Below are 25,764 nucleotides of genomic sequence, written 5' to 3' on the forward strand. Positions count from 1 at the left end.
CTAAGCGTCTGGTTACCCATGATAAGATTCATACGACATTACTGTGCGGTGACTTCTTTGATATTTGAAATTTGCTGACCTAAGCGTCTGGTAGACGATGATAAAATTCTTAGAATTTATTATGCCATAACAACAGACGTTGTCTTTGTTTTTATTAAATGTAGACGGTAATGTGGGTTATAATAGGCGGTACCTTTGACGTTGGAAGTATGCTTATCTAAGAGTCTGGTAGGCAATGATAAAATTCTTAGAAATTATGCCACAACGACAAACATTGTCATTGTTCTCATAAAATGCTGACGTCTATGAGCATTATAATATAGTAGTAATAATAATATAGTTGGATTCATCCCCACACATTATAGGTTAGTTTATGTTATGTTTCATTACCCCTTTCCTGTATAGGAATTGTTGACGGACACCCCTGCTGCGTTAATATTAAGTAAATATGTTATAGTGACAACGGCGGCCACTATATGACGTACACTATTTCAATGTGATGTGTATGTTTACACGTACACTTATCAGTTACCGTTATCAGTTCACATGAGGTTTACCTTACCCTCCAGTAGATGACATCGTAGGAGGAGACAACCATATGGCTACCTACCCCACCACTGACATGAAGTTATAGTGCGCATGCGCACTTTAATCCGCCATTTTCATTGACCTTAAGACCCCTACCTAAGTTACCTATTACTCCCATTATAGTGAGACCACGGCTCCCTTTACCCTATCTATGATAAGACCACGCCTCCTCTATGATAAGACCACGCCTACTCCTTACCCCCACCGTCATAAGACCACGCCTACCCTTAACCAATCATTGATAAGACCACGCCACTCCTTACCCAATCAATGATAAGACCACGCCTTCTCCTTACCCCCACCCTCATGAATGCGATCCACCATTACTCCCACCATCGAGAGACCACGCCCACTATAAGACCTTGACATTACCCCACCCTCGAGAGACCACGCCCACTGTATGACACGCCTTCCACCCCGCCCGCCCACAATACAGGTGGGTGCGTAGGTGAAGGGGTGAGGCGGGGTGAGGCGGGGGGGGGCTAGAATCCCCAATATTACCCTACTACCATATACAGCTATTTCTTCTTTTCCCTTTTCTATTAGTTGCCTCACACAAAATACAGGCTCCATTGTTGACTTACAAGGCATAAATCCAAACTGGTTTTTAGATACCAATGTTTCATTTCTTATTCTCTTATCTATTACTTTTTCCCAAATTTCATAATACGACTCATAAGCTTTATGCCTCTATAATTTCCACACTCCTGTATGTCACCTTTACCTTTAAGTATCGGCACCATAATACTATTCCTCCATTCATTTGGAATTTTCCCTTCTAATTTTTTTTTTTTTTTTTTTTCGGGCTTTTACGAGCCATTTAGACTCTTGGCCGCCAAAACTACTTCCTTCCATCGTTCTCTATCATATGCCTGCTCCAAGTCCACTCCAATTTCTTCTAATAATTCCTTGACGCTGTCCTTCCATCTTTTTCGCGGTCTTCCCCTTGGTCTTTTTCCGCTTACCATATATGTCATTGCTCCTTTCAATATACTTCCATCGGCCCGCCATGCGTGGCCTGCCCATTCTATCCTAGTCCCTCTGGTGAATTGGACCACATCTTCTCTTTTGTAAAGCTGGTACAGTTGGGCGTTTGTTCTTATTTCCCATTTCTGTTCTGTATTGTTGAATACGGGTCCATAAATTTTTCTAAGAACTTTTCTCTCAAATAACCGTAGTTTTTCATCATCACCTCTCGTTGTTGCCCATGTGGCACATGCATATGTCAATATAGGGCGGATGTAACTAACGTATAGATGTTCTTTTGTCTTCCTTGACAGTAGCTTAGATTTAAAGAGGGTTTTCAGTGCATAAAGGCATCGGTTAGCAGCGCCCAGTCTGATATTGATCNAGTTTTCAGTTCATAAAGGCATCGGTTAGCAGCGCCCAGTCTGATATTGATCTCTCCATGCATGTTGTTTTGGTTATTTAGGGTAGACCCAAGGTACTTGAACTCTTGTACTTGTTCAAAGGTGTTATTTCCGACGTGGAGGTTGTTATGGTCACCCCCTCCTCGCTTCACCACCATGTATTTAGTTTTACCACTGTTGATTGTCAAGCCAATACCTTTTCCCACCTTTATCAGTTCTTCGACAGTATTCTGAATACCTTCTCGCGAATTCCCAATAACCACTATGTCGTCTGCATATGCTAGTAAGACATTTCCTTCGTCAAGGTTTAATGTCTCAGTTCGTGGAACCTTTCTTATCACACTCTCCAATGCCAAATTGAAAAGCACTAGTGACATCGCATCCCCTTGCTTCAATCCACTATTTATTATAAACGAAGACGATATCTCGCCGTTCACCTTGACTCGGCTGCTGGTGTATGTGTTACATAGTTTCACCATGCTGATCAATTTGTTTGGCAAACCAAAGTCTTTAAGAATTTTCCATAGTTTTCCTCTATTTATGCTATCATATGCTTGTTTGTAATCCACAAAAACCATATGTAGATCTTTCGCGAACTCATAACTTTTTTCCATAATTTGTCTTATGACAAATATGTGATCAGTAGTTGATTTATTTTTTCTAAATCCGCTTTGGTAATTACCCACTATCTCATCTGTATAAATTTGTAGTCTTTTAAGTATGATTAATGAAAGTACCTTATACCCAGTGTTCAGTAGTGTTATTCCTCTATAATTCTCTACTTTTTTTCGGTTACCTTTTTTGAAAATTGGACATATCAATGATTCATTCCAGTCTTGTGGTATCTTTTCCTTTGTCCATATCTGTTGAATTAGATGATGTAATTTTTGTGTTAGGTTTTGTCCTCCTAACTTCAATAATTCAGCTACAATTTTATCATCTCCTGGTGACTTATTATTTTTTAGAGTCTGGATTGCACACTGTACCTCTTCTAAACTCGGGTTTAATACTTCTGGTTCAACTGTATAATGTATGGTGTCGTCTTGTTCGCCTACTTCTTCCGTTGTTGAGCCATTGTTAAGAAGTTTTTTAAAGTACATTCTAAATTCCTCGGCAATTTTTTCCGGTCTTGTAATTAGAGCACCATTATAGTCCTCTACCATATGTATAGCTGGTATATATCCATTTTTAAATGTTTTGCACCGTTTGAAAAATTCCCTGGGGTTGTGTTTGAAGTTTTCAATCTCCTCTAATCGTTCTTTTTCGGCTATTCTCTTTTCCTTTCTTATCAGTGTAGTTATTTCTCTTCGTTTTTCCTGGAAGGCCCTTAAGTTCTCGGGGGTTGGTGTGTGGATAGCTTTGATTCTGGCTTCATTGCGTTCCTTGATTCCTTTCTTGCAATTTTCATTAAACTATTTCTTTGTTTTCTTTCTTTGTGTATGTTGAATGACTTTTTCTGCGGATTCGGTTATGGAGGTTTTTATGACTTTCCATGACTCCTCAACCTGTTCATTATCTACTCCCTCTCTTTTTTTTCCTAATACATTAGTCACTGTTTCTTGAAATGTCCGTAATGTTTCTTCATTTCTTAATTTATCCACATCGTATTTTCCGAGTATTTTTTGTTTCTTTTTCCATTCCATGGATATCTTTACTCTGAAGTCAATCAGGATCAAGTAATGATCTGTGTCTGCGTCTGCTCCTCTGTAGCTTTTGACGTTTTTTATAATCGTCTTATATTTATTTTCTATGAGGGCATGATCAATTTGGCTACTATATCTTCCTCCTGGAGATAACCATGTTTCTTTATGAATATTTTTCCTTGGAAATCTTGTACTGCTTATTACCATATTTTTACTTATTGCAAAATTAATTAATCTTATTCCGTTATCATNATATTACCATATTTTTACTTACACACTCCTTTATGTCACCTTTACCTTTAAGTATCGGCACCATAATACTATTCCTCCATTCATTTGGAATTTTCCCTTCTAATAATAAGGTATTATCAATACTTTTTATACATCTTACATAATGATAATCTTTAGACCTTTTCTCGTCTACTTTTGCAAGTAAATATATATACATTTCTTTCTATCCTTTCTTTGTTCCTAGCCTATCATACAACTCATCATAACTCTTAAATTTCGACTTACTTCCATCCAATCTTCTCTCTTTTTACTCTTCTGCCATACTTTGCATTGCTTTTTCTTACTTTCTGTGATTTTTTGAACGTTCCCATCCCAACATCAGGTTTCCTTGTTTCCTGGCATTCTACACCTACTCTCACCAACAATTTCTTTTGCATATTCTTTACACAACTAGAAAATCTATTCCACGCATCATTTATATCTTCCTCGAAATTCCACACCGTCCTCTCTTTCACCGTCTTTACAAACTCTTTTTCATTTTCCCCTTTCAATTTCCACTTCCAGATCTTCGATTGATGTCAAAGTCACGGATTGTTTATTATCAATTATGACTATCAATAGTTATACTTCTTGTATTGTCAGTTAATGTATTTATAAACTCACAACAATGTACCTTACTACCATTGATAATAACAATGCTCTGTACCTGCTAATATCGATGTCATAAAAAAACAATTAGCTACCTGTATTTGTAATCTCTTATGTATTATATATGCATATTAATTCAAAAATTTGATACTTTAGATATTTATATCTAATGAACAAATAAAGTTATATTAACAATTCAATGTCATTTACTATTAAATTAAAAACTCAAACATTTTAATAAATTTAAAATATGAGTTCCCATTTAAAAAAACAAAGTTGACATCCTTACAAGGCATAAGGGATGAACTTAAAAATTATTACATAATTAATAATTCATGAATGGTGTGTAGCTAAAGATAATCGAAAAAAAAACCCAGCAACTGTGGGGTCGCGGCGTAGTGGGGACGTTGCATAGTTGGATCAAGTATAATGATATCTAACAGTGATTAAAATCACTATCAATAAAAACGCTTCAATGCAAATCATTAGATAGTGTTTAATTTTAAAAAATTGATGAATTATTCCAAAGGCTACATGATCTGCTATTTTCTTATTAATATCCTAAATGAAAAAGGGATTATTAAAAAAATATTATTTCTCATAAAAAAATTGTGTTGATCCATATACTTTTCAATAAGTTATAGCATTATAAAGTTAAAAATGTAAAAAATAAAATCAAGAATTTTCACACGAAAATAGCATTCGGTAGCAATTTTCATTACAAAGACAAGTCCAAAGGTCAAATTTTTTTTTCATAATAAAGTATATTACATTATCTTTAATTTAAGATATATATAAAAGTGTTAGACTTGCAAGGAACATTTTCAAAAGTCAAGTTGAAACAGTTCTACTTTCTATATGCATTTTTACTTTGTTCCTTTCTTTGAACCCCCCCTGTATTAAGGGAAATGATCCGATTTAAAAAAAAAGTATGTCTAATGAAAGAAGTATAAAAATATTATTTTTTATAAAAAAATTGTATTGATCCATACATTTTTCAAAAAGTTATAACATTTTAAAGTTAAAAATGTAAAATATAAAATCGAGAATTTTAACACCAAAATAGCATACATTGAGGTTTCCCCCATTTACGGGGAACGAGGAAAATTTTTTCAATTTTTGAGGATAATGTCTTCAACTAGATACGATTTGTGATCTTTGGACGTATCGTTGAAAGAAATCAGTTCGGTGAGAGCTGAGAAAAAGTGGTAAGAGACACATATTAGGTATATTTCTACTTAATAATATTAAAAAATATTATTTTATAGAAGCACTATAGTCAAAGTAATCAAGTACGAATAAATCTCCTCAGTTAAAATAAACCTAATAATTTGCACATTTTGTAACTAAAATAGCAAATTAACTGTGAAAAATATTTCAAAAGGACTTTTTTCTGTCAAACTCAACCAGTTAAAAGTATTCAAGTAAATAATCATAACGAATATAGGAGTAAATAAAAAAGAAGTATAAAGGAAAAAATTATTGGTAGGATGAACGCAAAGGGGCGGCAGTTGTTGAGTTGGAAATAAATAAAAAATTAGCCAATGAAAAGTTTGTCAAATCATCGAAAGACGGAATAAAGTGTCTGCAAAAATATTACTTAAAGAAGGCAATGGTGCAGACGATTCTTCAGGTCGTGGAATTAATTACATAATTAAACATGATTAGTACATCACGTCTTAGTATGTGCTTCGTGCCCAAAGAAAAAAAGAAGAACGGAGGTTCGGTTGAATTTTGGATTGGCCAAAGCTGAAAAAAAAAGTCATGGAGTAGAGAGTAGAAAGAGTAGTTAAGACCCAAGACGAACGGCAAAAATGTTCTACCATCACATTTTATTTTTTCGTCTCAATAAACTTTTACCGATCAAAAGAACTTTAATTAAAAGAAATCCAAAAACTGTCGTTTAGTATGTAACCATTCGGCTTAATTTAGCTCATAAATTTTCCACACGATTTTGTCTATCGGTTTTGTAATCACATGCGGCTGTTTCAACATCTAAAAATGTCATAATACAATCACTATTGAGATATTATTAGTTAAACTATATACACTTATATATCGTAAAATTAAGCAACCACAATTATTGTTGCACGACAAATTACGTTTGTACCATTTAATCTCCGAAGAAAAAATAATAATTGTAATAGTAATAACAATAATAATAATAATAATCATTTATCACTATTATTTTAAAGAATTTAATTTAATTTGTTTAATATTATTGTATACGTAGATATTAACTTAGTAGTTATGAGTCAATTTTTGCATTACAATGTGCTCATCATTAATTAAGTCAGATCTTCGTTTATTTTTATAGAATTTAATAGAGTAGCGTTATAAACGATTTGAAGTGTGCACTGCTGTCGTATTTGACTTAAGTGCGTTAAAAAAACCACTTATGCTGCATGCAAATTTTTTTTATATAAATGTTAGTTTGTTTAAATTACTTGTTCCTAAATAAAGTATAGTAACGGAATAATCTTTTTTTAACTGTTTGCTGAAGATTTCATTAAAAATAAAACAGACAATATTAAATACTTTAAAAATAAAATATAAAATTGTTAATTTGTAATTTATGATATTTTTTACTTCATAAAATGTCTAATGTTAGAGATTTATTTCTTTTAATTATATAAATATTTTTTCATAAGTTAAAAAAGTCATGGCGTAAATAACATGAAAAAGAATTGATATAGAAGTAGTTACTTTAAATACAAGATTTCGGTATATTTGTTAAGTCAAAATTTTATTATTTAGCAAATCAAACTACAGCGATAATTCCATACTGAATTTAAGTTAAACAAAAAAAAAGGTTATTTATTAAATTAACTTAAATCATGTACTTACATAAGTCGATGTAACAAATAACTCAAGATGACCATTTTAAAAATTATTACAATAACTGAATAACAATTGATATACTATTTTATTGTTTTATCTTTCTAATCATTTAAATCAAACATACAGTTTTATTTTATTGTTAAATCTATATGTATATTATTTATTATTCAAATAAAAAAAAAAGTACAGTTCAATATAATTTATTGTAGTGTAAGATATTAATTATGGTTTTTGTAATTAAAAAAAAACTATTTTTTAGATATATTATACGCATTGTCAGGTCGATTACTAAGAAAACATTTATTGTTCACTTAACAACCTAAACGAAAACTGCCATTTTCATGGCAAACTTGTCTACTGATTTAAATTTTCATTATTTCAGTGTACTTCAAGTTATAATGTAATAACATAAACATAACTAACAGAATAATAACTAAATAATATACGTTGAAACAATCATTGACTACTTAGCGCAAGATTAGCAACATCAATTTAAAGTTTTTCGACATTTACTAATTGTTTATTATTATTATTTTCGGGTATCCGAATCGGATTCTGATTTTTGCGGTCCATACAGTTGGACTAGTAGACTAGATATAATAAGTATTATTTCAATATACGAATAACCAACTGCATCAGGATTCAGATCAGACTTATTGTACATTATATATAACTTATAATTACTGAACATGTAAAATATTACTTTATTCCTTTGTTGACATAAAACAATAGTTTAACTTTATATAGTCTCTTTAGTAACCAAGGTAAACGATTGTCCGTGTCTCCTTTTGGATAATTAAAACTCATTTAGGGATATAGGGACAATATTTGGGCAGACGTCGGATTGCTTCCGAATTTTGGAGTGACCGAGATCCTTAAGTTTTAAACGGACTCTTAACACAACTTTTATCACATTCTCATTACCAGGTTTTCCTTCAATCACTTAATCTATCACTCTCTTCAAAATATTTCTTTGTCAATTTCATCGCATCATATTTGTGGTGCATAGGCACTTACTTCATTTAGAACTTTTTCTTCAAAATTAATTTGACGACTATAATCCCTTATCGAGGAATTATACTGAGAATCACTCAGTATAAAAAAATTAAATTTCGTCAAAAATAATTGTTGACTTCATTCCGTAATAGTTAATTGAGTAAAGAATAAAATACTGTATCTATATCACGTGATGTACATAGTAAATAATTATGTACATTATTATATTTATAAATATATATTTGTTTAGTCATTATTATTTTAGCTTCGATGCGAAGCTGAGAAGGTATTGGTTTTACTATGATGTGTTTTTTTTTTTATTATTTACTCTTACCACTTTTTTTCAGCTCTTACCGAACCGATTCTTTCAACGATCACAAATCGTATCTAGTCGAAGAAATTATCCTTAAAAATTGAAAAAATTTCCCTTGTACCCCGTAAATGGGGGAAACCTCAAAAAAATTACAAATTTAAAATTGCTAATTTTCGAAATTTTCGAAATTTTTTTTCTTAAAACTACCATAACTTTTTAAAAAAAAAACAAATCAATATAACTTTTTTTTTATAGATACTTGATGTCTCTACCTATCATTTGGTATATATTTTTTGTAAATGTGACTCTTTATCAGCCCACAGGGGGGGATTTAAAATGACAACTTTTTCACAAAAAATGAACTTTTTAAACTTAACTTTTGAAAATGTTCCGGAAGGTCTGACACTTTTATATATATCTTAAATTAAAGATAATGTAATATACTTTATTATGAAAAAAAAGTTTGACCTCTGGACTTGTTTTCACGGCAAAAATGGCTACCGAATGCTATTTTCGTGTGAAAATTCTCGATTTTATTTTTTATATTTTTAACTTTATAATGCTATAACTGATTGAAAAGTGTATGGATCAACACATTTTTTTTATGAGAAATAATATTTTTTAATAAACCCTTTTTCATTCGACATACTTTATCTTAATCGAGATATTAATAAGGAACTAGCAGATAATGTAGCTTTTGGAATAATCCACTAAATTTTTAAAATTAAACACTATCTAAAGATTTGCATCGAAGCGTTTATTTTTGATAGTGATTTTAATCATTTATATTATTATAAATAATTATAATATTATATATATATTAAATAATATTATTATAATAATCGAAAAAAAATTTAATTCGTCATCAGATCACATAGGCTGAATAACACAAACATATTTGATCCAATAAACTATTTTAGAATTATTTGAATTTAATCAATATATTTAAAAATGTTTTAATAAAATTTCAATAATACCATATCTTTTAATTTAAGAATATTTGATTCTTATAGTGTAAATTTGCACCGCTTTACACTTCTAAATTTATTTCGGTTCTAATAAAATTTGTTTTTATTTGGTAAATATTCAAGTTATTTATAAATACACAATAATGTAAATCCTATATAATATTAATTAAAAATCTATATATGAACATAAAATTTTTCAATATTTCAATAAGTAAAAAACAATTTTACAATTATTCTTTCTCCATTATCACAAAATTATACGGATCATGAAAAAATCTTATATTCTTGCTTCAATCTCCACGCTCATAATGTTAGCTGAATCAAAAAAAAAAATAGACATAAACAACGAATTATGTAATACTATATTAGAAAATGTTGGATGGAAAGAATTAAATGATGTAAATTCTGTAGTGTTTCTGCAAAAATCGTATAGTTTAAAATATCAACGGGAAGATGTCATAAAAATGGATTGTAATAAACGAGTTCGAGTATTGACTTTAACATTAGCTTGTTCATATTTAATTGATTTAAAAACACTATTTTTCATATTCGTTGAATTTGGGAAACACTGCAAGAATTTTATTTCCAACAATAATCCAAAAACTGGATATAAATGCGCTATAAAGTTATTGAACATTTTACAAAAAATGCCATCTTTAGCAACATTGATGAAAGAAACACTTTATGTATTGGACTATTTACATACTTCTTCTTGGACAAATACTATTATTTTTGAAAATTTATTTATAAATTTAGAACAATTTAAAAAAATTTCAAATGGCTATATTCCGAAGAAAAATGATTCAACAACAACGGAAAGATTTATAGAATTTCTTGAAAAGTTTTTACATTATAGAAATATTGACACTACGTATGATTGTTGTATCCATTGTAAATTTGAACCATTTCATACGGAATCCTTTTGGAATACATTGAATGAGGAATACCAAGGAAAAACTTTGCAATACTTCGATTATCTAAGTGAAAGTATCAATTTGAAAATTAATTCCATAATTATAAACAAATTTCATAGACTAGGCTTTCGGCATGATCGAAGAACACTACAAATTGGTATACCTCTACCATCTCAGTATAAAACTAACGGTATGAATTTATAAATAGTAATTTAAAACTATCTAAAAGCATATGTTTTTAATATAGATATCAAATTTTTTACAAGACCTAATAACATTTCTGAAGCAAATCCAAGAGAACAACATAATAGAGGTATAATTTGAATTATAAATTTTAATATAAACTAAATAATAAGTTATAAATATTCTAAATATTTTTTATAAATATTAATTACGTAATTATACGTATATACGTCATTTAATTTAAGTATTATTAAGAAAATTATTCTTAAACGATCTTATTGAAATACTTCTATTTTTTGAGAAAATCATAAAGAAAATTGATAATGCATTTTTACCGTATTAAATCCTAAATGTTTATGTTATCAAATTTTAACTAAATAATATTAGTTTTTTGACTTTTTAATAGAAATGGAAAATCGTTGGATAATAAAGCTTATAGATTCATTTGGTGAAGGTAAAAATCTTACTATAAATGGTTTTTTTCAAAGTCTATTTATACATAGAAATATTTGTATTTCACTATATTAAACTATTTTTTTTATTAGATTTGGTTAATGAATCTAACACCAATGAAGAAGTACATCCTACAGATTTACTTGGACAAGGTATATAAAGGGTTTATTAAAAAATATTATTTCTCAGAAAAAAATTGTGTGGATCCATACACTTTTCAATAAGTTATAGCATTATAAAGATAAAAATGTAAAAAATAAAATCAAGAATTTATTACACAAAAATAGCATTCGGTAGCCATTTTCACCACGAAGACAGGTCCAGAGGTCAAATTTTTTTTTTTCAAATTAAAGTATATTACATTAGCATTAATTTAAGATATATATAAAAGTGTCAGACCTTCCGAAACACTTTCAAAATTTAAATTGAAAAAGTTAATTTTCTGTGAAAAAGTTGTCTTTTTAAATCCCCCCCTGTGGGCAGATAAAGGGTCAAATTGACAAATAAATATATCAAATGATAGGTAAAGACATCAAGCATCTATAAAAAAATAAAATTATATTGATATGTTCATTTTTGAAAATGTTACGGCACATTTTAGTAAAAAAAATTGAAAAAATTTCGAAAATTAGCGATTTTTAAATTTGTAATTTTTTTGGAGGTTTCCCCCATTTACAGGGAACGAGAGAATTTTTTTCAATTTTTAAGGGTAATTTCTTCGACTAGATACGATTTGTGATCTTTTGACGTATCGTTGAAAGAAATCCGTTCGGTGAGAGCTGAGAAAAAGTGATAACAGACACAAAAAAAAAAAAACACATCATAGTAAAACCACTACCTTCGCATCGAAGCTAAAATATTAAACACAAATATAATACACATATAAAGCCACAAAAAATTACTAAAAAATCTCAATGTATAATTCAATTATAAGTTGTAATAAATGTTACGTAGGGCAAACAAAAGTAAAATTCTTACTATAAATGGTTTTTCAAAGTTTTAGTTACATAAAAACATATTGGTATTTTATTATATTAATTTTTTTTTTTTAGAATTGCTTAATGAATCTAACACCAATGAAGGAGTACAGCTAACTGATTTTCTTGGAAAAGGTAAAATGATTGAATCGTCGTTAATGAATTTAGCTTTTTTTACTAGTTAACTAAAAATACAATAAAAATTGATGACTTGTGGCTATTATTGTAATAAGCAGCCCCTTAATATTAAAAGGGAATGGCCTGTTACTGCGTAACGTTGTTTATTTTGTTAGCAAACAAAATAATAAATAAAGTAAAATAAGAAGGGATAAGAAAATAGGTACACCTGCTTATGTATATATATAAAATAAGAAATATATTTACTGTTTTGCAAATGAAATTCTTAAAAGTAAAGGGGAAAGGGGGGGGGATAACTTACATTCGAAAACAATATTACTTTTATGATATAAAACAATTACAAAATGATAATAAATTAACAAACTTATCTGATGTCGGCTTGAGAAAAGTTGAGACTGTGGCGAAATTATTGACCGGAAACTAACTGAACAAAATCAGTAAAGACTACAAAGCGAGCAGTTACTAATTGTACGGATGCCGAGTATTAGACGCTGCAAGTGTACTGTTTACGTACAAAAGAGATTGTGTCGCTCGCTGAGGAAGTAACGATAACCGGACGAAGCATGAACACGTTCGAACCGGTTATACACGCGTGCCACACTCTACCCAACAATTATTACTTAAAATTAAAACTATATTAAAGATATTATTGATTTAAAACTAAAAAATATCAAAAATACTGAGCTTAGAAAGCCACAAAAAATTACTGAAAAATACCAATGTATAATACAATATAAAAGTTGTAATACATTTTTACGTTGAAGAAACAAAGGTAAAACTCTTACTATAAATGGTTTTTTCAAAGTTCTATTTATATAAAAACATATTTGTATTTCATTATAATAAATAATTTTTTTTTTAGAATTGGTTAATGAATCTAACACCAATGAAAAAGTACAGCTAATAGATTTTCTCGGACAAGGTAAAATGATTATTTCGTCGTTAATGAATTTTTATTAATTACCTTATATTACAAGTTAACTAAAAATACAATAATAATTGATGACTTGTGACTATTATTACTAAAATTTAAACTATATTAAAAATATTTTAAATTTAAAACTAAAAAATTTCAAACACAAACATAATACACATTTAAAGCCAAAAAAATTACTGAAAAATCCCAATGTATAATACAATGTGAAAGTTGTAATAAATTTTATGAAGGACAAACAAAGGTATAATTCTTACTATAAATGGTTTTTTTGAAAATTCTAGTAATATAAAAAAAATATGTTTGTATTTCATTAAATTATTTTATTTTTTTATTAGAATTGGTTAATGAATCTAACACCAATGAAGAAGTACAGCTAATTGATTTTCTTGGAAAAGGTAAAATGACTGAATCATCGATAATGACTTTTATAAATTTTGCTATAATTACAAGTTAACTAGAAGTACAAATTAAAAGAAACTAATTATTTTTATCCTACCTTATGTTACTATAAAATTTTAATATGTCTTTTCAAAATAATAAAATTGAGCTTAGAAAGCCACAAAATATTAATGAAAAATCCCAATGTATAATACAATGTGAAAGTTGTAATAAATTATATGAAGGACAAACAAAGGTATAATTCTTACTATAAATGGTTTTTTCAAAAATTCTAGTTATATAAAAAAGAAATATTTGTATTTCATAAAATTATTTTATTTTTTTATTAGAATTGGTTAATGAATCTAACTCCAATGAAGAAGTACAGCTAATTGATTTTCTTGGACAAGGTAAAATGACGAATCGTCGATAATGATTTTTATGAATTTTGCTATAATTACAAGTTAACTATTAATTTGTGCAATTAAAAGAAACTAATATTATTATTCTCCCTTGTGTTACTATAAAATTTTAATATGAGATATTCAAAATAATAATTATTCTTAATATAATCATTTTAATTTTTTTTTCACAAGGACTTAAGCCCAATGATTCATATGACGATAATCTAGACCCAATGGAAATTGATGAAAATAGGGAAAATTATATCAAGTTTTTTTAGTAAATAGTTTTATGTATAATCGCCAATCTTATCAGATAATGTTAAAATAATAATATTTTATTAAATGTAAGATTAAAACGATTTATTTATGCTTTGATATTTAGTTAATATACTCAATTACCTATTTCTTACTAGACTGATTTTACTTAATATGTAAAACTAGTGGCGTATTTAAGAAATCTGAGGTGGCTATGACTTTCATTGAAAGATATAAATTTATAAAATTAATTGTTGAAAAAAAAAAAGTGATCGAGAATATCAATAGAAAATGTGTAAGAACAATATTGTTGTATATAATTTGAAAGGTTGCATAATTTGTAAGAGTGAAATGAATAATGTCAATGGTAGTCAAAAAAACCAAACTATGACTTCTATTGAAAGAAATAGAAATTTCTAATAATGGCCAAATAGATAATGAATATGGATTGTTATAAAATTTCTAAGACTGGATAAACTGACATCATACTTTTAGCTTCGATGCGAAGCTTAGAGGTATTAATTTTATTATGATATGTATTATAGTCTAATACTACTCATTTTCAGCTCTCACTGACTAATTTTGATGAACAATAATTCCAAAGATCACAAATTGTATCGAGTCCAAGACATTACCCTCAAAATTTAAAAAAAATATCCTCATTCCCTGTAAATGAGGAAAATCCCCCAAAAAATTATCATTTTAAAAATCAGGAATTTACGACATTTTTTCAATTTTTTTACTTATAACTCCCTAAACTTTATTAAACATGTCCAAATTAACATATATTTTTTTTAGATGCGTGATATCTTTACCTATTATTTGGTATACTTTTTTTGTAAATCAGGCCCTTCACCTGCCCACAAGGGAAATTCAAAATAACAACTTTTTCACAAAATATTAACTTTGAAAATTTTCCAAAAATACTAAAACTTATAAATGTACCTTAATTTAATGCTCATGTAATATACTTTAATTTAAAAAAAGAATTAACCTCTTCATGACTTGTCTTAAATTTACATCAAATAACATCTTTTACAGTTAAACAAAATTTTATTGTATAATTACAAAATGATTATGATTAAAATTAACAATATCCATTCATTGCATCACTGAACTCTGAAATTATAGTCATATTATAAATATTATAATAAATATTAATAATAGGAAAATTAATTCATTTTAATGAAAAATTTTAAACCTAAATTTAAAAAAATTTGTATCAAGTATTTAAACAAAATTATAAGCATTTTAAAATAATGAGTGGGTATGTAAGTTGGGTGGGTACGACCCGTTCTGGTATATATTTAGAATACAGTGTTAGTAACTCAATAAGTATTATTCCTAAAATTGTTATAATTCTATATAATTGTAGTTTTAATCTGTATATTTAGCAAGAGTCACATTTGTGTTAAATGAAAATTTGATCATTTTTATTGAATTAATATGTTTTTTTAGATTTTATTTTTAAATATTTTTTCTTAATCTTACTCAAAATCATTTTAATTAGTTTTTTTTAACAATTACTAAAACCTAAAGATTCATATGAAGATAAGCAAGACTCAGTGGAAATTGATGAAAATAGGGAAAATTATATCAAGTTTTTTTAGTAAATAGTTTTATGTGTAATCGTCAATCTTATCAATTATTGTTAATATAATTATTTTTTATGGAATGTAAAAATGAAACGATTTGTTTATGCTTTGATATATAGATATTATACTCAATTATCTATTTCTTACTAGACTGATTTTACTTAATATGTAGAACTACCCACATAGCAATTTCAATATATTAATATTGTCAAAATATTCTTACAAAATACTTTTTAAAATATTTTGAATAAAATATTGTGACAATATCTCTTAAACATAATAAAAAATATATTCTATTGAAATATTTTCATAATATGCTCACAATATAATTTTTTAAATATTTGTTTATGTATATTTTGATAATATATTAAAGAGAATAAATACAGTATATTACACCGAAAATATTTCTACAATGTGCTTAAAAAATATCTTTTTAAATATTTGCTTATAAATATTATGAAAATATATTAATTAAAATAAATATAGAATATTTAACTTGAAATATTTGTTGAATATATTATCAATATAATTTTTTAAATATTATAAATATATATCTTGTTGGCCAACTGAGGTAACTTAAGAGACACAAGCCATCCTCTTTTCTCCCTTTAGTTACATCTTTGGATGATATTGGTATCTTGTTATATAATACTTATGTATTATATATACATATTCCTAAATCTTTAATAAGTAAACAGCCATTTTCTCTAATTAGTATCAATTTTAATTAACTTAATTCAATTAAGCTAAGTAAGTTAGGGACAGTAAAAAACCCTTGTTGCTATTATTTGCAGGCCTATCGAGTTAAAATTTTTTTAGTTTTATCAACGCAATTATATCTTATTATTGTCCTGTGAAACTAAAAATCCTAAAAAGTTTTTTTATTATAGTTAGAATATATTTCTATATTATCAACAATAATAGTCAGTTTCTAACTTACAAGGAGAAATCATGGTGATGGGATCGCCGATTTTCAAAAAAATTATATGAATCTAATCTAAATTGAATATAAAATTGTATTTACTTTGAATTTTTTTAAACAAGAAAAATTACTTAACAGACAAATAACCATTTGAACTACCTTAAATAGTCTTTTTTATCCTATTTCTTTCGAAGCAACCTGTGGGTCAATGGGTCACGTACGAGTCCAAAGCGCTAGAAGGGTTCAAATCCCGCATAGCGACCTATTTTTTTGCATTTTTTTAATATATTTATAAAACATTTTAAAAATATTGTCACAATATATTTTTTATAACATTTTAGAAATATACCTTTAAAATATTGTGAGAATGTAATATTCGCTGCCAAAGTATATTCTGAGAACATTGTGAGAATATTTCAATATATTCTGGTTATATTCTAGAAATATTTTAATATCAAAAATAAATATTCTAGGAATATTCTAGAAATATTTCATTGCTATGTGGGATAGTGGCGTAGCCAAGGGATTATTACCCTACAAAAATTTACGATTTTTAAAATCGGTAAATTTCGTTATTTTTTTCCCTAAAAATTGCCATAATTGATTGAAAAATGAACAAATCAAAATAACTCTTTTTTATGTTGAAACCTTAGATATTTCCCTTCCATTTGGTATACATTTTTTGAAACTCTGTCCCTTTACCTGCCCATTAGGGTGGATTCAAATTTTTTCAACTTAAGTTTTGAAAATGTTCCAGGAATACTCCGAGCTTCAAACATAGGTTAAAAAATAAGCTAATGTTATGTACTATAAGTTCAAAAAAAAAAAAAGTTGTCCCGTCGACTTATATTCTATGTAAAAATGATTGTCGTAAATAAAAAAACATACAATTTTGGACTTAAAAATTACGATTTCAGATTTTATTATTCATTGATTTTAATAAATATTATTTAATACTACTGAAATAGGTCACAAGTTAAATTTATTTCAATTTTTTTTTCTTTTAAGTCGAAAAAATGAATTTTAACATTTGAATCAGCTTAAATTGTCAATTTTATTAAAAAATGAATGAGACGAACGTTTGCTGATTCAGTAAAAATCATTGCCTGAGGCATAAGACGAGCTATATTTATTCCTGTGTAATAATCTTGTTTTTGTAATTTTAACTATATAAATGAAGAATAATCCCCGATGAGTATATTCAAATCGTCAATACTTATAGATGTTTGATTTTCAGTATTATGTTTAAATTCATCATTTGTATAAACAGTTATAACATTAAAAATTATTATTTTTAGTAAAATAATTAATATTTTGCTATAATAGTTCATTTTTACCTGTTACAGTAAAATTATTCGGTCTCTAGTTTAATTAGATATTATGAAATAAAAAAAAAAACAGTAAATTTATCCAAGAAAAAATTTAAATATTTAATTTTTGCGTGATTTTGTAAATGATTAATTTACCTCGGAATATAATGCATATTGAATTTATCTTGAATATATTTAAATTTATATCTCTCAAGTAATCAATTATTTGTTTAACAATAATGTCCAATTTTTGGAATATATTTAAATCGTAACTATTTTATATTTATCCTCATGAAAACGTATTTGCTGGTTTAAGCACTGCAACACAAATAATTTATTTTTAATTTCAATTATTCAATACAAGTTTATATAATCTACAGGTATGTTTGAAAAGTAAATTAAATATTCTTATGATGTTTTTTATAGTATTATCTTACATATTGTAAAAAATTAAGATTTCTCTTTTATTGATAAAAAATTATATCGTGTGTTACAAATGATTCTGTATAATAATTTATATTACAGCAAAATTATTCAGACACTAGTTTAATTAGTTATTATGAAAAAAAAAACAGTAAATTTATCCAAGAAAAAATTTAAATATTCAATTTTTGTAATATTTTAGATGATATTTGTTTACTTAAACTATTATGCTAATTGTATTTTTCTAGAATGTATTATATTTTATACCTCGCAAATAATAAATTGTTCGTTTAACGATAATGCTCAATTATTGTGATTTATTCAAATTGTGATTGCTTTATAATTAACCTTATGAATTGTAATATTTGTTAGTTAACAAACTATTTATATATTTCACGTTTTAAAAAAAATTTTTTTGTTAAATTTTTATACTTTATATTGATAGTTTTTTAAAACATAAGTGTAATAAAATAATTTTATGACAATGTGACGGTTCTTAATGTTGCACCGTACCGTATGACACGCGGTGTTGTTCAGTCAAGTACTCAAAGTAGGGCGACGGCTGAAAAAGGTGGCACGAGACGCGGGGCATCGTGTATAACGAAGCGACGCGGGCCGTGTCAAATACCCCCCGCCAAGCCGCCGGTCTACTTAATGACGGCCGGGAAGGCAATCGCGTATCGCAGTGAATGCCGCAAAACTCACGTTGTTTGTGGGTGATCTAAGGGGTGAGTGCGTGTATTCCAATTCCATGGGTTTCTCCGCTAGTCGCTGTTTCACCGCTGCTAATTCGGATGTTGCTACCGCTACTGTGTTGTTGCTGCTCTTATTATTATTATCACCACTATTGTGCTGTTATTGTTGTTGCCGCTACTTTGTTGTTAAAAACGATGTCTCCTCCAAGTTTGATGCTAAGGGTGATGGTGTCAGCCTCTGTTCTCGGGCTGCCACTAGTAAAGTGAGTGATGTGTGTTCAATGAGCGTTGTGCATCCCACCGTGTCATTAAAGCCGTAGCGCGTTTTTCACTATCTGTGATGATAGTTCGCGCGTGTGTGGGTCGATATAGCATCTAGTGTTGATAGATCTACGTCGGGGTAGCGTGTGTCGAGTACTCGGTGTCCAACAAGCTGTAGTGCGTCGCGTTGCGCCTAAGTGAATTGTACATGCAGCGTAGTCCCAGGAGAATTCCTGTTCTGTTAGAAAGTCGTGTCCCAGTAGTACGTCACAGTACACAGATTCTCTAAGATAGCAGCCGTGAACTTTACTTGTAAATCCGCAATTTGTGTTATAAAGGTAGCTGTGCCGGCCGTGTCTGTTGTGTGACCGTCAGCTAACCTAACTGGGGGTGTTTGTCCGTTGTGCACAATTCCAAATTTGTGAGCTGTTGCTCGAGTATACGCGGGCTGTGTCAGTACCTTTTCATTTTTTCGGTATAATTGTACATTAGTTGATCGTTCACTTAATCATGATAAGGTGTTTTAATTTGTTTGTGCGTGTACGAGATAGTCAGCTGTGTATTATTTCGTATCTTGAACGTCATTTGCACTGCTCATTTACTATACATCTTGGTTCAAATTATTCTTTATAATTTTCGAAATTGTGTAATAAAAATTATTAACCCCACTTTAAAGGCTAGCCGAGTGTCGCCATCTTGGGGGACTGCCTATGTGTATATTTGTTTTAAATGTATTTAGCCTGAATTTTGTTTTTTTTTTTGTTAGTTAGTGCCATAAGGACGCATGTCGAGTTTTTTAAATTATTTTTGTTGTAAGCGCCTCTATTTTTTTAGTCCCCTCGACATGACAGGCGTGTTACAATACTACCTGTCTTATTATACAGGGTGTTCAGTAAGTCAGGAAACGGGTTTCTATTGTTCTCATTGTTTGTAACAATGAGAACAATAGAAACCCGTTTCCTGACTTACTGAACACCCTGTATAATAAGACAGGTAGTATTGTAACACGCCTGTCNGTGGTGACGTAGAACAATATATTCCGGGGTGTCCCAACATCTTTTAATTTAAGTTTAATGAAAAAGTTAAAATTAGTCGCTATCTTAGGACCTATTCCCGCCACACTTAGCGGTTATGCCGCGCTCGATAACCGACGAGTACCCAAAAGATGTTCATCGTATTTTCTAATTATAAAAGAGCAGGTATAACATTTTTTTGTATTAATATCTGTATTATTTTTTTCTTTGATGCCTTTAATTTGTAGACAAGGTTTTTTGACCGATCGGTTTTTTACCTCGTATTAACCTAATTTCTTGTTTATTTAATAAAGTCCCCTTAATTTAACTTAACCATCTTTTTTTTGCGTGTTCCATCTTCAATGGACTCGTGTATTTTGTAATACTTTCATTTGAAGAATCATCTTCCCCAGTTTATATGGTACGATGAACGTCCTTGTATAAGGTATCTATGTATTGAACATGATTATATGACAGCTGTCACGAGGTATTGGATTGCATCAACTATCAAAGACTCAACAAATATCAGTTACAGCTACAGTTAAATATAAGTCTACGATTACTTCGGTAATTCATATTATAATGACATGTTCAACTATAAAAAATATTTTCTTTTTATTCCTTATTATAATTAATAACTTGCTTTAATTCTGACCTTAATTGAACAACAATTATTTTTTTTATTTATTACTGTTTTTCAAAAAATTTTAAATTGACTTCAAAAATTATATAATTTCAAATCTTATTGTGGCCCAAACCATATATTGCGCGGTGGATTGGCGACTATCGATTTATATTTTTCAGTGTGCCATGAAAAATTACAAATTTATCTGTGTTGGCAAAACCAAAAAAAAATTTCCTTATGATATTTGTAACTTTTCAAATTGTTTAAAAAACGCTGTTTATACATAGAGATGTACATAATTATATTTTTAAATATATGTTTGTATAATCGCTATTATTTTTTTTAACTTAATACTATATAGCAAAAAAAATCTACATCTATTTAAAAATTGAGCTTTATTACTCATTATCGTATGATTTTTATTTCATGAGTGTTTAAATACACCAATATATTTATTTATTTAAATAACTTAAATTGAATAACTCAAAAAAATGTGATCCAATAAACTTATTTCAAATTATTTGTCATTTGGTTAATATAATAAAAAATACTTTAATAAATTATTTTTAAGAATATTTGATTCCTATTGTATAACTTGACCCACTTTTTACATCTAAATGTACTTCGATTATAATAAAAATTGTTTTTATTTGATAAATATACAAGTTATTTATTAAAGCACAATAATGTAATTTCTATAGAATATTATTTAAAAATCTATATATGAACATAAAATTTTTCAATATTTTAATTTGTAATAAACATTTTTATAATCATTCTTATTCCATTACTTAAAAAAAATAGGGATCATGAAAAAATCTTATATTCTTGCTTTACTATCCATATTCATATATTTCACTGAATCAAAAAAAAACTTAAAAAGAAACACAGATATATGTAATAGTATCATTGAAAATGTCGGATGGAAAGATTTAAATGATGTGGAATCTATTGTGTATTGGCAAACAAATTATAAATTAGAAAATCACCTAGAAAATGTAACAAAAGGAAATTGTAATAGACACATTCGAGTATTGACTATAACATTGGCCTGTTCATACTCATTCGATTTAAAAATACTATTTTTTACATTTTTAGAATTTGGATTACATTGCAAGAATTTGATTTCCAAAGATAATCCAAAAACTGGATATGAATGCGCTATAAAGTTAATGAACATTTTACAAAAAATGTCATCTTTAGCAACATTGATGAAAGAAACGCTTTATGTATTGGACTATTTACACACTGATCCATGGGATAAATATTTTATTTTTGAAAATACATTATTAAATGTAGAACAATTTAGCATATTTTCAAAAGACTTTATTCCGACAGAAAATGATTCAAAAACCACGGAAAGTTTTATAGACTTTGTTGAAAAGTTTTTGTATTATAGAAATATTGACGTTGGATATGATTGTTATAGGCATTGTAGATTAGTATCATTTGATTCAGATTCGTTTTGGAAAAATTTGAATAAAGATTACCAAGAGAAAATTAAAGAAGACATAACTTTGAAATTCTACGATTATCTAAGTGAAAAATTAATTTTTCAAATGAATTCTATAGTTATAAACAAATTTCATAAACTAGGTTTTCGGCATGATCGAAGAACACGAAAAATTGGTATACCTCTACCATGGAAGTATAAAACTAAGGGTATGTATTTATAAAAAAATAATTTTAAACTATCTTAAAGCATATATTTTAAATATAGATATCGAATTTCTTACAAGACCTAAAAAACCTATTGATACATATCAGAGAGAACTACAAAACAGAGGTATAATTTGATTTATAAATTTTAATATAAACTAAATAAAGTTATAATTATTTATTTTTGTTCCCAAACACTTTTTAGAAATATTACTTAAACATCATTACGTCAGACATATACGTCATTACGTATATATGTTATATTATATTCTTTAACGGTCTTATTGAAAAATTCTATTTTTTTGAGAAAATAATAGAGAAAATTGATAATGCATTTTTACGGTATTTAATTATAAATGTTCATTTTATGAATTTTTTTGACTTTGTATTAGAAATGAAAAATCGTTGGATACTAGAGCTTATAGATTCATTTGAAGGTAAAACTCATACTTTAATAGTTTTTTCAAAATCTGGTTATATAAAAGCATATTTATATTTTATAATATTAAATTATTTTTTCATTAGAATTGGTTAATGAATCTAACACCAATGAAGGAGTACAGCTAATTGATTTTCTTGGAAAAGGTAAAATGATTGAATCGTCTAAAATGAATTTTTATGAATTTAGCTATTATTACATGTCAACTAAAAGTACAAAAAAAAATGATCCCTTGTGGCTATTATTACTTAAAATTAAAACTATATCAAAAATATTATTAATTTAAAACTCAAAAATATTAAACTCAGAAAGCCACAAAAAAATTACAAAAAAATCGCAATGTCTAATACAATATGAAAGTTGTAATAAATTTTATGTTGGACGAACAAAGATAAAACTCTTACTATAAATTGTTTTTTCAAAATCTGGTTATATAAAAGCATATTTATATTTCATAATATTAAATTATTTTTTCATTAGAATTGGTTAATGAATCTAACACTAATGAAGAAGTACAGCTGACTGATTTACTTGGACAAGGTAATATGATTGAATCGTCAATAATGAATTTTATAAATTTTGCTTTTTTAACAAATTACCTAATAGTACAATAAAAATTAGTTATTTTTGGCTATAATTACTAAAATTAAAACTATATTATAAATATTATTAATTTAACACTCAAAAATATTTAACTCAGAAAGCCACAAAAAAATTACTGAAAAATCGTAATGTATAATACAATGCGAAAGTTGTAATAAATTTTATGAAGGACAAACAAAGGTATAATTCTTACTATAAATGTTTTTTTTGAAAATTCTAGTTATATAAAAAAAATATGTTTGTATTTCATTAAATTACTTTATTTTTTTATTAGAATTGGTTAATGAATCTAACACCAATGAAGAAGTACAGCTAATTGATTCTCTTGGACAAGGTAAAATGATTGAAACGTGATAAAGAATTTTTATGTATTTCGCTATTATTACAAGTTAACAAAAAGTACAATAAAAATTGATCACTTGTGGCTATTATTACTTAAAATTAAAACTACATTAAAAATATTATTAATTTAAAACTAAAAAATATCAAAAATATTGAGGTGAAATATTTGTATTTCGTTAAATTATTTTATTTTTTTATTAGAATTGGTTAATGAATCTAACACCAATGAAGAAGGACAGCTAATTGATTTTCATGGAAAAGGTAAAATGACTGAATCATCGATAATGACTTTTATAAATATAGCTATAATTACAAGTTAACTAGAAGTACAAATTAAAAGAAACTAATTATTTTTATCCTACCTTATGTTACTATAAAATTTTAATATGTCTTTTCAAAATAATAATTATTCGTAATTTAATCACTTGTGGCTGTTATTACTTAAAATTAAAACTATATTAAAATTATTATTAATTTAAAACTAAAAAATATCAAAAATACTGAGCTTAGAAAGCCGCAAAAGATTAATGAAAAATTGTAATTTATAATACAATGTGAAAGTTGTAATAAATTTTATGAAGGACAAACAAAGTTACAATTCTTACTATAAGTGGTATTTTCAAAGTTCTATTTATATAAAAACATATTTGTATTTCATTATAAAAAATATTTTTTTTTTTTTAGAATTGGTTAATGAATCTAACACCAATGATGAAGTACAGCTAATAGATTTTCTTGGGCAAGGTAAAATAATTGAATCGTTGATTAAGAATTTTTATGAATTTTGCTATTATTACAAATTAATTAAAAATACAAATTATAAGAAACTAATTATAATTATTTTACCTTGTGTTATTATAAAATATTAATATGAAATTTTCAAATTAATATTTATTCGTAATATAATAATTTTAATAAGTATTTTTTTTAACAAGGACTAAATCCTAATGACTCATTTAAAGATACTCCAGAGCCGATGGAAATTGATGAAGACAGGGAGAATTATATCAAGTTCATTTAGTAGACGATTTTATGTGTAATCGCTTATTTTTCAGATAGTGTTAAAATAATAATTTTTTATTGAATGTAAAAATAAAACTTATTTTTTATGCTTTTATACTTAGCTAAAATACTTAATTACCTAATTTTCTACTATAATGATTTTAATTAATCTGTTAATCATAGTGGCGTAGCCATGGAAATTTAGGGGACTATAATTGTCATTGAAAGAGACATACATTTATAAAATTAATTGATGATTAAAAAAAAAATAGATCTAGAATATCGATAGATAATATGTAAGAGTATTATTGTTGTATATAATCTGAAGGGTTATATAATTTGTAAGAATCAAACGAATAACGAAAATGGTACTCGTAGTATTTTTATTCTATCAATTTTGCTCTTACATATTTTCTACATATTTTTAACTCGATAGATAAATCAACAAACAATAATATTGTTTAATATTTTAATATTAGTGATATTTGTTGAAAAAATATATAATACATTATATTATACAGGGTGATTTTTTTATCATAACCCACTCAATTACTTACAGAATAATAATAATTAAAAAAAAAATTTTTATTACTATCTTTAGTTACACATTATTCTTGAATTATTAACTATGTAATACT

At 27.3% G+C, this 25,764-nt stretch overlaps 1 protein-coding gene across 26 annotated transcripts in view; it reads left to right on the plus strand.

The window, feature by feature from the left end:
- LOC126902827 (uncharacterized) overlaps window positions 1-25,239 on the plus strand; it is a 132,810-nt gene extending 107,571 nt beyond the window's left edge. For 11 of the 26 annotated variants that reach the window (XM_050680460.1, XM_050680461.1, XM_050680469.1 and 8 more), the window contains 10 exons: window positions 12,201-12,260; window positions 13,126-13,185; window positions 13,536-13,595; window positions 13,929-13,988; window positions 23,266-23,325; window positions 23,660-23,719; window positions 24,057-24,116; window positions 24,326-24,385; window positions 24,809-24,868; window positions 25,060-25,239. In XM_050680460.1, coding sequence (XP_050536417.1) covers window positions 12,201-12,260; window positions 13,126-13,185; window positions 13,536-13,595; window positions 13,929-13,988; window positions 23,266-23,325; window positions 23,660-23,719; window positions 24,057-24,116; window positions 24,326-24,385; window positions 24,809-24,868; window positions 25,060-25,145 — 626 coding nt within the window. In that variant the 3' untranslated portion in view covers window positions 25,146-25,239. The remainder of the gene's footprint in view (window positions 1-12,200; window positions 12,261-13,125; window positions 13,186-13,535; window positions 13,596-13,928; window positions 13,989-23,265; window positions 23,326-23,659; window positions 23,720-24,056; window positions 24,117-24,325; window positions 24,386-24,808; window positions 24,869-25,059) is intronic. The other 15 variants (XM_050680462.1, XM_050680476.1, XM_050680470.1 and 12 more) reach the window with 12 other exon arrangements.
- The last annotated feature ends 525 nt before the right edge of the window (window positions 25,240-25,764 follow it).

This window comes from Daktulosphaira vitifoliae, unplaced genomic scaffold (assembly GCF_025091365.1).
Source record: "Daktulosphaira vitifoliae isolate Bord-2020 unplaced genomic scaffold, ASM2509136v1 Scaffold_3, whole genome shotgun sequence".
NCBI classification, from domain to species: domain Eukaryota; kingdom Metazoa; phylum Arthropoda; class Insecta; order Hemiptera; family Phylloxeridae; genus Daktulosphaira; species Daktulosphaira vitifoliae.